The following is a 15,543-nucleotide window of genomic DNA, read 5'->3' on the forward strand; positions in this document are numbered from 1 at the left end:
TTGTTCACCATCCACGTCACTAATTTCGTATATACGTATATATATATTATTCGATTTAACCACTTATTATTTTAAATAAAATCTGAATTTTAAAAGTTCACAGTGTTACATAGTTCTTCAGGTTTTTTGGCTTATTGCCAAACCAAAGTCAAAGTAGCTTCAACTTCATCTGCGGTGTGGATTTTCTTGCTTCGGAGAAAGAGATAGCGAAGTTGGTCTTGCCCGCTGGCTTCGAGTGTCCATACCTTCCTGTCGGTGATACTTTTGAATAGGAATAAGAGCGGCAGGAGTGGAATGACTATTTACTATAGCTACCTATAGAGTGAGGGTAAGAATTCGAAATAGTATTAGTCGGGAGAAGATGAGGACTTCGAGTTGTAAAGGAGAAGTCCAAATAGTTGAGTCAAAAGCGGATACTGAGAGATGCATCATTCCAACATGCTTTTGTGAGATAAAATGCAACAAGAGGAATGTTGAAACGGTCGATCTGTTAGTCAACAATTTTTCTTGTCGTAGGAGAAAGAAATAAATATATTTGGTGTCGAATTCCTTGTGCCGAGATATATTTATTTTCTTGTGCCGAATTCCTTGTGCCGAGATATATTTATTTTTGGTTATAAATAAATATATCTTTTGTGCCGAATTCTCATCTCGGCACAAACATTAAAAAAAAATTTTGATTTGCTTTGGTGCTGAATTCTCATCTCGGCACAAGATTTCTTTAAAAAAAAATTGATTTTCTTGGTGCCGAATTCTCATCTGGGCACAAGAAAAAGAAAAAATTGGAAAAAAAATAATTCTACACAGATATTTAACTAAAGTCCGTGTATGAAGTATGCTTAAAAAATATTAATAAATAAAAATGATAACAGAGCTAAACGAACATTTACTAAATATACGTGTAGAAATGTTTTTAAACATTAAAAAAATATTAAAAAAAATATTAAAAAAAAAATAAGAGAGCTACACGGATATTTAGCTAAATATCCGTGTAGAAAGGTGTTTCAACATTAAAAAATATTAAAAAAAATAAGAGAGCTACACGGACATTTAGCTAAATAATCGTGTAGAAATCTAATTGTACACGGCTTTTTATGTAATAATCCGTGAAGCTCGGTTATGGAGAGCGTCAGTGTCAAGGATTTCCAAATGGTTGTTTATGTAATAATCTGTGTAGCTATTAGTAATTGTACACGGTAAAAATCCGTATGTATATATACAAGGATTTACACCGTGGCAGCCCACGCGGCAGGAAATCCGTGTAGCTCGCTTGTTTATGTCCGTGTATAATCACTTATTCTGTAGTAGTGCTAGAATCCTTCTCTGTGGCATATAACAATTTATCCAGGCCTACATTAGGTGTGGAAGCACAATTTATTTCATTTGATAATAACAGCTATGAAGGAAACCCAAATCTCTATGGGCCTCCCCTGTCAAATAGTTGTGGCTCGACTCTTGGCACAACACAGCCTTCCCCAAATGAAATAAGTGACGAAAAATGGTATGAAGGTACCGATTTTCTCATATTGTTTGGATCATTCTCTCTTTTCTTTGTGGTTAGTTTTTGGGGCTTCGTAGCCATTCTTTATTTGAAGAGAAATTGAAGCTATGTTCTATTTACTTTGGTCGACTGGTATGGTGATATGATATATGTGATGATTATTCTTTTGGCAAGAAGGATTGGAGCTAATCAAACTCGAAGGGGCAATTAAAGAACTGCTTGTTGCAATTTTAGTTTGGAAGGATATGGTTTATTACATGTACCCTGAATTAGTGCCTTATGTGTATGAACGATGTATTATGCATTTCAGTGAAGTTATGTATGTCTGTCTTATATCTATGTATTTATTTTTACGAACTTCCAAGTACCTTATAATTTTTACTAGTAAATTTACAACTGGTAAACTTCAGACCATTATGCGATTATGTAAACTTGGAAAAATTATGGTCTTGTTCAGAAGCATCCATCGTGAGTTTTTGCTAGATTTTCAACCTTGTTGGAAATTTTTTTCTGTTTGATTACTTACTGTTGAGGAGAGAGAATATATTGAAACTAATTTATCACTCTAAACTATTCTTACAACTGCACATATACTAAATATTTTCTACACCTCCAATCTACTATCACTCTTAGCTAGAAGAGGAATTGCTTGATTTACTTGATACAAAATGGAGACTAAGGGTCCCTATTTATACTCTTATTATGTCAGTCAATGAAGCTTCTAAATTATTCCTATTATTTCTAAGGTTACTGACATTGGTTTGGACTATTCTACACAATACTTCATACAAATCTATGTAGAGGCATCTAGCAATTTCATTTTATTTCTAATCTGATATGGGCTGGGCCTTCGATGTTGATTAGTTTCAACACTCCCCTTCAACACCGACTTCTTTTTTATTCTTCAACAGACTAACCATTCCAAGTTGTGCCTGCATTTTTTCAAACTTTTCAACATGGAGTCCTTTTTGTAAATATGATATATGTGAAGATTATCCTTTTGGCAAGAAGGATTGGAGCTGCTCGAACTCGAAGGGGTAATTAAAGAACTGCTTGTTTCAATTTTAGTTTGGAAGGATATGGTTTATTAAATCTACCCTGAATAAATAAGTGCCTTATGTGTATGTACAGTGCATTATGCATTTCAATGAAGTTATGTATCTGTGTCTTACATATGTTCTATTGCAAAAAATAAGAGAACCTCCAGGACATACCAGAATGGATCTTTCAAAACTAATTAAAGCTAGGGAATGGATCTTTCAAAACACAACCAAGTGTGACTAATTATATCAAATGGAAGACAGCTAGTAACCCTTAGTATGTTTCACAATATGGGGAGGGAGAGAGAGCAATTTGTATCCTCTGCATTAACTCAAGAAGGAATCTTTTGAGTTAATGCATATGGACCTTCCAATAAGCTTTAAGATTCGTGTGAATTAAATTCGCACTAATATCAAAGAGCCCTTTGTTTTAGGCGGGGTTGGATGAGCTCTGTTTGCAATCGGACGACCGATACGTATTAACTCAAAAGATGCTATGTTGAGTTAATGCAGACGATGCAGACTCAAGAGAGGGAGGGGTTCTGGATTTATCATCTCTTTTCATGATTAATATAAGCAAAACTGTACCCTTTAGCCTCACTCTATAATGTCTGCCATGTCACTGCCAGTGGATTCCCCACCATGCGATCCCATGGCGGAGGTCAAATCAGAGTGCGAGTGGTCTTTGACTAAGCTCCTTACTTAGAAATCACCAACGATTCAAAGTAATAACAGATGGCAAACTACGATATGCAAACGCCAACTCAAACACATCAGATAGTGTAATGCACTTTTGCCAACGGCTAATAACATCCAAAGACAATGGTGTTTCTATATTAACAACATATTTAACGGCTGAAAAACTAATATTCATGTCGGTTCCTAATTTTCAACCGATCACGTTGGAGCTTAACGCCATCGGCTCATACCTACAGCATATGGGTACACATTTCCTATCGGGGCGATAGGCAATGGTTTGGACTCCAATGGTGGATAGCAATTTCAACCGATAACAAAGTGTTTTTCTCTAGTAGTGGGCTATGAATACAAAGAGCGTTCTTATACAAAGAATGCGAAAACGCAAAATTGGTCTGTGGGCTAGGGTCATCTAAATTGCTAATATAATTGCTGGCTTCTATTGCTTATTTAGAAATTGTTAGAAACTATTGCTTAATAATAAGAAATCTTTTTTCAAAGATGAGTTGTCCAAGTGTTTAATTCCCAAGTGTTTGATTGATTGTACCAATGTCACTAGTGTAAAAACTGGAATCAGGATCGGCCTATTTGGATCGGTTATATGAGCCAATCGATCCTAAAAGGTATTTGAATCGGTTTTCTTAAAAAAACCGATCTTAAAAACTATTCAGATCGGGTTTAATTGTCAACCGATCCTGATTTATGAACTATTAGGATCGGTTTTTTGTTAGAACTGATCCTGATACTATCAGGATCAGTTATTCTAAATAACTGATCTTAATAATTCAACTATCAGGGTCGGTTGTTTATAAAACCCGATCCTGATAGTATCAGGATCGGTTCTAACAAAAAACCGATCCTGATAATTGAAATATCTCAAATAAATCTTATATATTATTTTTATCTCAAATAAATCTTATTAATTAAAATATATCAGAAAATAGCATCTGGATCGGGTCTATACATAATAACCGATCCAGATAACTTAAATACATCTAACAAATTAAAATATATTAGAAAATAGCATCTGGATCGGTTCTGTACATAATAACCTATCCTGATAGTATCTGGATCGGTTTTATTGCTAAAAACCGATCCTGACAGTATCTGGATCGGTTTTATTGCTAAAAACCGACCCTGATACTTTTTTTTTCAAAGTTGGTTCCGCAAAAAAAAAAAAGTATCAAGATCGGTTTTTTTATAAAAAAACCGATCCTGATACTTTTTTTTTTTTTTTAAAGAAACAAATTTGAAAAAAAAAATAGTATTAGAATTGGTTATTTGAAATAACCATTTCTAATACTATTTTTTTTTTTTTGCAGAACCAACTTTGTGTGGTGCGATGTATGTAGTCTAAAATGCTCTGTTCGGATTGAAAGCAAATTGGCACAGTGACAGCTTCAAAATTGAGATAGCAAATTTCATTTTATAATTATTTTTTTTTCAATATTTTAAAATATTTATGTTTGTAATTTTAATATTGAGAAGTATATGTAATTAGGCATTTGTGTTATATGTAATTAGTGTGGTGATTAATAGAATATATATATATGGCTGTGTATATGGCATATGGTTCAATTATAAAATTTTTTTGATGAAAATTAATGTAATTTATATTATTAAAATTTATGTGATAATATAATTAATTATTTGACATTGATATTTCATTTTGAAGTCATTTTGACTATTGAATTTTTTTTATACAATCATGCATGATGCATCAATGACTTGTGCCATATAATAATATACATAGGACTTGAACCCTTGTTGTGTGGGGTTGTGAAGGAACGGATACGAACATCAGCATTTGGTCGATCGGAACCGTTAATATGAAAGAATGTCATATTAATTTCACCATTATAAAATTTGATACAAATCGGGATTTATTTACTAGTTCATCAAAGCAAAACAATATAGGAACATCGCACGGCCGTAAATAGTTTACGTTGGATCAAGGCTTACAGTTGTCAGGCCTTCGGCACTTTTACGTTATTAATGTTCTATTTTATATCTTGATCATTTTAAAAATTATTACATGTCATTTAATTACAGACCCACCGTTGGATGATCATGCAGAAATGAACGGTCTGCATTCTATTTAACAATTTGATGCCATTAATAATAATAAAATTGTACAAAATTGATCATGGTAGAGTTGATTTGGCCATACAAACACAAATAAATAATTTTTATATTTTTCACATTTTTCTTAATATTTATCCGTGTACATGCATTACCAAACAGAAAAGAAAATAAATGGTAGCCGTTTGATGGTTGATAGACCATCAATATGAGTGGGGTTTACCTCAGTGATTTTTCTCATATATAGTATCAGGATCGGTTTTTTATAAAAAACCGATCCTGATACTATTTTTTTTTTCAAAGTTAGTTCTGCAAAAAAAAAAAATACTATTAGGATCGGTTTTTTATAAAAAACCGACCTTGATACTATTTTTTTTTTTTTGCTGCAGAACCAACTTTGAAAAAAAAATAGTATCAGGATCGGTTTTTTATAAAAAACCGATCCTGATACTATTTTTTTTTTCAAAGTTGGTTCTGCCAAAAAAAAAAAATAGTATTAGGATCGGTTTTTTATAAACAACCGATCCTAATACTATTAACTCCCTATATAACCTGCTTAGGGTTCTTCTTATTTTCATTACGCGCCTCTCATTTTCAACTTAGCGTCTCTCTCTGTGTGTCTCCGTATTTCCCTCTCAAATCCTCAGTACTCTTTGTGTCTCTCTCTCTGTCTCTGTCTCTCCCTCTCCTCCGTGTCTCTCTCTCTCTTTCTCTCCGTCTCTTCCTCTCAAAGCCGAGCCTCTCGCACCTCCAGCTCAATTGTGTCAGTTTTTAATTTATTTTATTGTTTCAAAAATTAATTAATGGTGTTTGTATATTTTTTTACAGTCTTGAGGACATCTCGCTCAAGTTACTTAATTATCCGGCCGATCAACTATCACGGTATTAGCTTTATCTAATTTTCTCATTATTATACTTTAAAAACACATTTTTTTGTATTTTTTATTGTAAAATGTTTTTCCATCTAATTGTTACCTTTGTTTTTATTTTTAGGATCTTTTTTAATCTCAAGTGATGTGATTGCAAAAGAGGTAATTATTGATTTTTTTTATTGTTGTGCTTTACATTAATTGCATAAAATGTGTGTTAATTGAAGAAATAGCTCAATTAGTCACTTGTATGTTTGTTAATTAATTTTTTTGGATTTAAATTTCTTGTTATAATATGTAATGCTTCACAAAACTTTGTATGAACATGAATTTTTTGTAATAATTTAAGATGTGTATGATATTTAATTTAGGATGTGTATATGATATTTGATTATTGCTTCTTACTGTGCAAAAAAAAAAAATTAGGATGCTGGCCAGCAAAATATATATGGAAGCTGGTCAAAGAAATAAAAAAAAAATTTTAGCTTCAATAAAACATTAGGATCGGTTATTTTAAACAACCGATCCAGATTACTACTATTAGGATCGGTTATTTTTTAATAACCGATCCTAAAAGTTTTTTTTTCCAGATCCTAATTCCAAAAAAAAAAAAAATACTATTAGGATCGGTTTTTTATAAAAAACCGACCTTGATACTATTTTTTTTTGTTTTTTTTTTTTGCTGCAGAACCAACTTTGAAAAAAAAATAGTATCAGGATCGGTTTTTTATAAACAACCGATCCTAATACTATTTATTTTCAAAGTTGGTTCTGCAAAAAAAAAAATAGTACCAGGATCGTTTTTTTATAAAAAACCGATCCTAATCCTATTTATTTTCAAAGTGGTAGAAAAAAAAATAGTATCGGTTAACCTAAGTAACCGATCCTAATAGGTATTAATTTGGATCGGTTATTTTAAAGAACCGATCCAGAATATAACTATTAGGATCGGTTCGTTAAGAAAAACCGATCCAGATAACTGCTATTAAGATCGGTTATAATAAACAACCGATCCTAATAGTTGCTATTTGGATCGGTTCTTTAAAAAATAAAAAACCGATCCTGATAGTATCAGTATCGCCTTCATCAGGATCGGTTGTATTCCGATATTGATATGCGTATATAACCGATCCTGATTCCATATTTTCCACTAGTGTGTAGAGATGGATTGTTTAATTTCTAAAAAAATTATAATTATTGTTTAGCAATTAATTTCAATTGCTAGATTGAAGATGCTCTTAGGCGTTGAAATGACATTTGCCAGAGCGAATGTATTTACAAGAGGTCCAATGATGAGAAGATAAAAAACTTTAATATTTTTATGGCTATAATGAAAAAAATATTAAAGAATTTGACAAAAGTATACCAATACCAGCAATTAATCCTTAAAAATGATTTAGATTTTGATCACGATAAATCACAGGTGCTATAATAGAGCACCATATGAAAATTAGGATGTTAAACACAGTAACAAAATTAGTCTTTAATTAGAACACCATTTCAAGACTCTGAAGCATAAATAATCGGCGGGTTTTTTATTTGTGGGGTTATGGTCCATTTTATCCAAAGGCCATGTGCTGATGTTATATTATTGATCTCAGCTCCGAAAGAAAATGAAAGAGAAATTGATAGATGTTGTCTTCAATCGTTTTACTTTAGAATGATTGTCGCTTGGAAAAGATCAGCTCCGCAGGGCATAACGTAATCTAGTAATTGTCAGTCAATTTGAAGTCACCATGCTATGAAATAAGTCATTAACTCATTATATATCTCTATATATAGAGAACAACAATTTCTTGCAATGGATCTATCAATTATAATAGGAAATTTGTATTATGAAATGGATAGATTGTTGTTTCAAAATAAATTCATTTATGATCAACTAACATTGCTTTGAGAACAAGCAAATAGAGGCAAATAAAATAAAGTTCTGAAAAAAGAACACAAATAATTATGGGTAGATATCGATGACCGACACGAATCCAACGGTATGGGTGATCTTTTAAGAAGTAAATCCCGCTTCCTTGAATATTTTTTTCCACTCAATCTCATCTCGCTCTTCTCCTCCAGTTACTGTCAACATTAACATATCAAGCAACAGCTGTGGTTCGTCTGATATCATAGCAAACGTTGATCCGACAACTGCTTCCAAAACGATGACCTTGCCTCCAGCTTCTCTTGAAGGAATTGCATCTTTGCATCGCTGCAGTATCTTTATGCAATCTTCATTGCTCCAATCATGCAGAATCAACTATAACATCGAGTTTCCAATAGGTAACTAATTCTGTTGTGTTTGTGTGTTTATTGTATAATATAAGTATATATGAGATTATGAGAATGATAAGAAAGAAAAATTATACCTTGAGAAGAACTGCATCTGTAGGAGGAATATAATTAAACATGTCACCTGAAACAAACTTCACGATACCATCATTTGGACTGTCACCTACAACATGCGGTAGATCCAAAACAATGCACTTGACATGAGGGAAATTTTTGGCAATAATTTCTGCCATTGCACCTCTACCGCCTCCTACGTCAACAAGGGACTCTATGCCCTTGAAAATAACAGTACCATTTTTTATGATAACATCCTTAAACAAGCAACTACTGCTAATCATAGCATCATTAAACATTTTGTTAACCATAGGATTTTGGCTTGCCATTTCCCACAAGGTGCATCCATGTGCTCAACTGGAATCCGCTCATCCTCTTGCATGAACCAATCGCCCATGTATAGAGAAGGTTTCAGCCATTTATTGTCGAGATGACAACATACAAAGGGCAACATGTTGGTTGATTCATCTTTTCGGGTCACCAGACGCGATTGAGCCGTTAGATCATAGACTTCCTCATTGCCTTCCCCATCACCCTTCTCAATGAAGAAGCCAAAATGGGTCAATAAGCGCATAAGGCATCGCAGATGGGATTTCTTTGAGGGAGGAAGTGCCAAAATAGAGTGGAGCTGGCTGAGGGTCATTGGGTGGCCATTGTTGTCGATCGCATTGGGGATGCCGAGGTCTAAAGCACACCTGAGAGACATGGTTTTTAGGTAACCAAATGTCATGTTCCACAACCCTGCTTGAGCTTGAGATACGTGGCTGTCCATTTTTTTGGTAGCAACAGCGTCGGAATAGTTGAGAGGATTAAGAAAGGACTTGACAAGTCTAGAGTACGTAGATACAGCGAATGAAGGGCGAGTTAACCAAATGTCATGTATATATAAGACTTAACAAGAGAGTAGATACAATGAATCAAAATCTTACTAATTTATTATTTTAGATATAGTAATTTATTACTAGATATACTTTCCTTAATTGTATAAAAAGAAATTAAAAGAAGTACATAAATGAGTAGAAACAATATTTTTTTATCCAAATACGTTACGGGCCTTCCTAGAATATCCTAGTTCCAAATCTTCTATTTTGTTGACCCAGTTCTGAGAAGCACTAGAAGATGCTTAGAGAAAGAAACCCAAAAACTTCCTTTCATGTGGCCTACTAGAAACTCATTTTGGGTCAAGAAGAATTTAGCTAGCCCAACATGAACAACACCTAGAACCTCTCCCAGCCCAAAAATCATTTATTGGCAAAGGCCCAAGATTAAGTTTGTGTTTGTGCTTTGTTTTGAATTTTTCCCAGCTGCAAGTTACATTCAGAATATGTTATTATTTTAAAATGCTACAAATAAAAATTCGGCTCCTTCCTAACCTTATCCACTAACTTTGTTGGACTTAATAATTACGTTTCAAGCATAGAAAACAGACCGCGAAAATGCATATACAAGTATTTTGTTTCCTGTAATTATTGTTCACGTGCTATTGTTCAAATAAAAATTTAGCAACCATTGTCAATAACGAAAAACTAATCATTACTGAGATATCTCCTTATTTACAAAAATTAGCTACGACTAGTTCTGAGGATTTCCTTCTGAACCATGGGAACTCGGGAGACCTACTACAATTTTAGGTTATTAAACTATTGATAATATTTATGTGAAGTATCAAGAACATATTGTAGAATGCATCTGCACATACAAACTTTAATATAATTTTTTTTTTATAATTAACCAATATATTAGTAGCCGGATTTTTTATTTATACCCTAAAAAACAAAGTTTTTAATGAAAATGCTTTCAATTTTTTTTAAAAAAAATGCCCTAACCGCCCCCCCAACAGGGGCCGCCCACTATCAATACCAGACCGCCCCAGTCAGAGGCAATCACATGTCAAGACCAAGCCGCCCCAGGTAGGGGCGGTCCACTACTTTTAATTTATTTTTTTGGGGGGTTTTTTGCACTATAAAAACCTTGTTTCTCTCTCCTCCCTCTCAAACTCATCAAAATTCAAAGAGAGAAAGAGAAGGCGGATTTGGAGGCAAAAAAGGGCAAATTCTGAGGCGATTTCTGGTATTTTTTTTTAATTATTTTCCATGCAATTATCACAATTAATTGTTAGAAATTGTTAGAAAGTGTTACAAACTACTCCAGACTAATTGTTATTAATTTTTATAAATTGTTTACAATTAATACTCAATGCCTAATCCATCATTGTTATTTGAAATCATAGGTCTTACTATGTCCATTTCATGTGAAGAAAAAAAATGAAATTGTTAACAATGTTTTTACGGGTAAAGCCCTCATGAGAAGGCGAATGCGACTTATGTATCCACCTGAAAATTACGACGAATTATTGAGCACCCTTGATCCATTCATTGGAGAAATGCTTGATGAGGGCTGGGCAGACAAGAACCCTCCAATTGGTTGGGGACATTGCCTTTTATGTCAAGTGAAGAGGGATATGGTTGATATATTTTTTTTGTTTTAATTGTGGCATAGTTATTCACCCCAACTGCATGGACAAGGATACAGATCCGGTGAATGACGCTCGTCTCACTAAGTGGGAGTACCTTTCATGCATACGCCAGGCTTCGGACAAAAGCAAGTTCCTCAGCTCGTAAACCATAGATTGGATTTATTGTATCGTCGTATTTTATGAATTCTATTGTCTTGTGTAACATTTTTATGCTTGAACTCTAATGATTTTTAGTATCTGAATTGTATGTTGTACTATTTTATGAACTCTATTATATTGTATTATTTTAGGAACTTTATTGTACTGTTTTATGTTACGATTTATCCATGTTGTAGCATTTTACGTTGAATATGAATTGTAGTATTTCATGTTTGTAACTTAGAGGAGACGGTTTCAATGGAACTGCTTAGTTTTCAAACTTGCATCTAATCAAAATAGTTCTCAACACAAGTTATCAAATAAAAGTTCTCAAATATTAATCAAATTATTTTGTAAATACATTTGTGATAATTTATTTTAATAATTCATTTAGTTATAATTTGATATGTTATAATTTGATTTGTTATAAATATGTTGTAAAATAAGTTGTTTTTGTTCAAATAGATAAGCATGCAAATAAAAAGGACGAAATATTAAGTGAAAACAACATAAAAGCCAACATAAAATATAAAATCAAACAATCACAAACATATAATACTACAGTCTGTTGGCTTGTGCTATAATATATTTGTTTGCTTGACAAGATTTGCAAAATATATATAAATTGCATTTTACAGTTTTCTTTTTTGAGACATTATGCAGATTCATGACAACTGAAAATTCAATAAATACAGATTAATGATGAATTAATGAACTGCAATATAACATCAAAGATGTAGTCATGAAGCACAAGATATTGAACAGCAGAAGAATTACCTCAAGATTAAGGACAATTAATTTATAAAATTAGTAAAATAAACTTGAGACTAACCTAAGTATGGCTCATTCTACCTCACTCGACACCCCACAACCTAGTTCTTGCTAGTTGGACGCGACTTACACATACCACAATTTAGAAGGTTCTTCGGTTCGCGAGAAACAGACTCACCCTAATACCCTAAGCCAAACAAATGATCTTCCCTAAGCGGAGACAGATCGAAGGGGCCCACTCTTCAGTTCTATCTTCTCCCTTCTTCTCTGACTCCACCATAAAAAGGGAGGGAAGAGGAAAAGAATGGAAATCAAGCAATATACAGACCTCCTTGATTCGATTCCTCGCAATCAAAGACTCAAGACAGTCAGGGGGAGTACACCTGAGCTCTAACTTTGTCACAACAAGAATGAGACACTTTTCGCGAGGATAAAAAAGTGACTTTTTGCGACGGACTACTCTCATTGTTCAGCTTTTTCTTTTTGCGACGGACGTCCGTCGTAAAAGCGCTTTTTTGCTCGCAAAAAGTGTCTAATTTGTTGTAGTGCGTCTCTCCTCACCTGAGAAGGTTAGAAAATTGAAGGATTGCTTAGCGCTCGTCCTTTTTACTCGACAAACTACATATCAAAAGTCAAAATTGGAGCACACGGACCTTCCTTTCTCTCATGCAACATTCTTTGGGCACTAAATTGGCACTGAAACAAATACAAATACAAAATTTACAATATTATCAGCTGTATTAAAAATTTATTATTTGAAGGCAATTAATGGTTGAAGTAATAAAAGTTTTACTGATGGTTGTATTAAAATTGTATAATTTACAAAATAACTCTTTGGAAAATTGAGTGAATTCTTCTGATTTTTTTCATCTGAATTTTATCTTCCTGCGATTCCAACAGAAAAACTATGCGATCCACATTTTTATCAAAATTTGTTATTTGTAATTATTTTCTAGAATTAAAATAAAAATCAACAGTAATTTAGTTCTTGACATATTTTAATTTAAATTATACTAAAACACAGGAAATTTAGTGAAGTTTAGCGATAAAACCCTATGACGTATATGTAATTGAGGATGGGTAAGGCTACGGTGCTATGAGTTGCATAGAGGGCTATGGTGCTACGGCTCAATATTTAAGTTTTCAAAATTCTAGCGGTCAATCCGAACAGTTCATCTTGTTCTCCATATTAATATGTGTTTGGACACCAAATTTTACATTTTTTGGAAAAAATTTACTATTTTTTTAGATAGGTAAAAAATCAGTTGATCTAAAAAATTCTGCACCATTCAGATATTTGATTTTTTATCTATCTAAAAAAATAGTAAAACATTTCCAAAAAATGTAAAATTTGGTCTCCAAACACATATTAATATGGAGAACAAGATGAACTGTTCGGATTGACCGCTAGAATTTTGAAAACTTAAATATTGAGCCGTAGCACCATAGCCCTCTATGCAACTCATAGCACCGTAGCCTTACCCATTGAAGCTTGGAAGGGAAAATTTCAGGATGATTTTTTCTCATCTAGAAAATGAATTCGTCTAACAAGTAATTGAATTTCGATAAGAAATTTGCAATCATAATTTTTTTATTTCTCTCTTTTATGACAAAATGACTATGTATATATATGAGATACAATGAAATACGATTTTAGATAATCACAATTGCTTCACTTAGTCACTATATCGGGTTGTTACTTAAGATTTAAGACAAGACTTGGTGATCGTGAAGTGGACTGCTTGCGCTACTGATGAAATGCTTTTCCTTGAAATATTCTTATTTAATTTATACTTTGGAAACGAAAGATGAATATAGGGACCCGCCACTATAAACTAACTATAACTTTTCTGTTTTAAAGATCAATATAGACGGGACCCGCCACTATATACTAGGTTCATCTTTCCTTTTTTCAATATTTCACAAGGTTCAACCTGTCTTACGTAGCAATATTTAAATGTTCAATATTTCAATATTTCAATAGTTCAATATTTCAATATTTTGATTTTTTTCGCCGAAATAGTGTCTGTGACCCACCTGAAGTGAAGTCCGGTAATTAACAGTAACTAACCAGTCCATCTGTACATGCTCCTTTTTAAAGTAAATCTTTAGTTTTTTTTTTTTTTTTCTAAATATTATCCAATAATAATGGGTAAATTTTACTGGAGGTCACTAAACTTTCTATTTTATCATGAATTGGTCACTTAATTTTGATTTGTCCCAATTAAGTCACTCAACTTTCTATTTGTTCCAAATTGGTCACTCCATAACTTTTCCATCCAAAATACTAACGGAATATTCTCATTCCGTTAGTATTTTGGACGGAATATGCTCATTCCGTTTGAATTTTGGACGGAATAAGCATATTCCGTCCAAATTTTGAATGAAAAAGTTATGGAGTGACCAATTTGGAACAAATAGAAAGTTGAGTGACTTGATTGGGACAAATCAAAGTTGAGTGACCAATTCATGACAAAATACAAAGTTTAGTGACCTATGGAGAAATTTACCCAATAATAATCCATGGACATTGTTGCTGAACATGGCTCAAATATTTGCTCCGCATTATCGGAGAACAAACTAAGTAGATTTAATTGAGGAAAACGAAATTAAGATTAGATAGGCGTTGCACTAATTCCAGCAAACAAATTATATATTTAGAAAAAACAGAACAAACACACTGCGATACAATTTTAAGAACATAACTAGCTAGGTACATAATTGAAATCCATGGCGACTACTATTTAACAACGATGACAATACATGGTCTCTATTAAACGTGAGGATTCTTAGCACGAGTACTAATAAAGTAATCCCGAGGGTTAGCCTCAAAGTTTGCTCTTGGCATGAGGACCCCACCTCTCCCTGGGGCTTTCATCATCTTCCCTGAACCACTGTTCTGGCCTGAGCCTCCACAATAGCTAACCATACAAGCTAGCAGTGCAGCTGGGAGGACGATGGTGAGTGCTATGTTCACCCAATTGTAGACCATCTCTGATCAGGTCTTGGGCAGGAAGATCTCGTTGAATTTTTCGGAAAAATAGGAAAGGTGGTGCTAATGAACTGGAGGAGAATTAGTTTTCTTGAAGAAATTCAAGGATGTTTGGTTTGAGATCTTCCGAGGGGTTTGTTACTTGGGTTATTTATATTATGTAATATAAGTATGCTCATTTTGAGTAAATTATAAGAATGGTCCTTACAAAATACAATATTATCTTTTTTTTTCATTTTAGTACTTTATTTTGTTAATTTTATCCTGTTGTTTCCCAGACTGACATTCGTTTAAAAAGAGGATTGAAGTTAATTATATAATGATAATATTAACATGTTAATTTGATGACACTAAAAAAATATCTGGACTGCAGAACTGAACCGAAAGAAAAGCATTCTTTGTGTGAATATCTTTTTTTGATGAGATAATGACAAGTGAATAAAAGAAAGGTGCAAATTAAATAGCTTTTTAGTTAATTAATATTCTGAGAAGAACAGCTACAGCGAGTCAATGCTCTCTTTATCTGCAGCCATTTTTATTAATATCCTAAAAAAAAAAGAAATTTTAAAAATAACCTTTGTTTTTTTTTTTCATTTATGCCCTGACCGCATGGGCTTGGGGGCGGCCCAAAATTCCCAGTG

General features: G+C 33.1%; 1 protein-coding gene and 1 long non-coding RNA gene across 2 annotated transcripts; both read right to left on the reverse strand.

Moving 5' to 3' along the window:
* Positions 1 to 8,029: 8,029 nt before the first annotated feature.
* Positions 8,030 to 9,340, reverse strand: LOC144564298 (trans-resveratrol di-O-methyltransferase-like). The gene is made up of 2 exons (XM_078313894.1): positions 8,549 to 9,340; positions 8,030 to 8,439 (listed from the first exon to the last, which is right to left on the reverse strand). The coding sequence occupies exons 1-2, from the start codon at positions 8,852 to 8,854 to the stop codon at positions 8,191 to 8,193; spliced, it is 555 nt and encodes a 184-aa protein (XP_078170020.1). The 5' UTR covers positions 8,855 to 9,340; the 3' UTR covers positions 8,030 to 8,190.
* Positions 9,341 to 14,542: 5,202 nt separating this feature from the next.
* LOC144563786 (uncharacterized) lies at positions 14,543 to 14,828 on the reverse strand. The gene is made up of 2 exons (XR_013514428.1): positions 14,690 to 14,828; positions 14,543 to 14,647 (listed from the first exon to the last, which is right to left on the reverse strand). It is a non-coding gene; the product is annotated as an uncharacterized LOC144563786 (long non-coding RNA).
* Positions 14,829 to 15,543: the final 715 nt, after the last annotated feature.

This window comes from Carex rostrata, chromosome 13, assembly GCF_964058835.1.
Source record: "Carex rostrata chromosome 13, lpCarRost1.2, whole genome shotgun sequence".
Taxonomy (NCBI): domain Eukaryota; kingdom Viridiplantae; phylum Streptophyta; class Magnoliopsida; order Poales; family Cyperaceae; genus Carex; species Carex rostrata.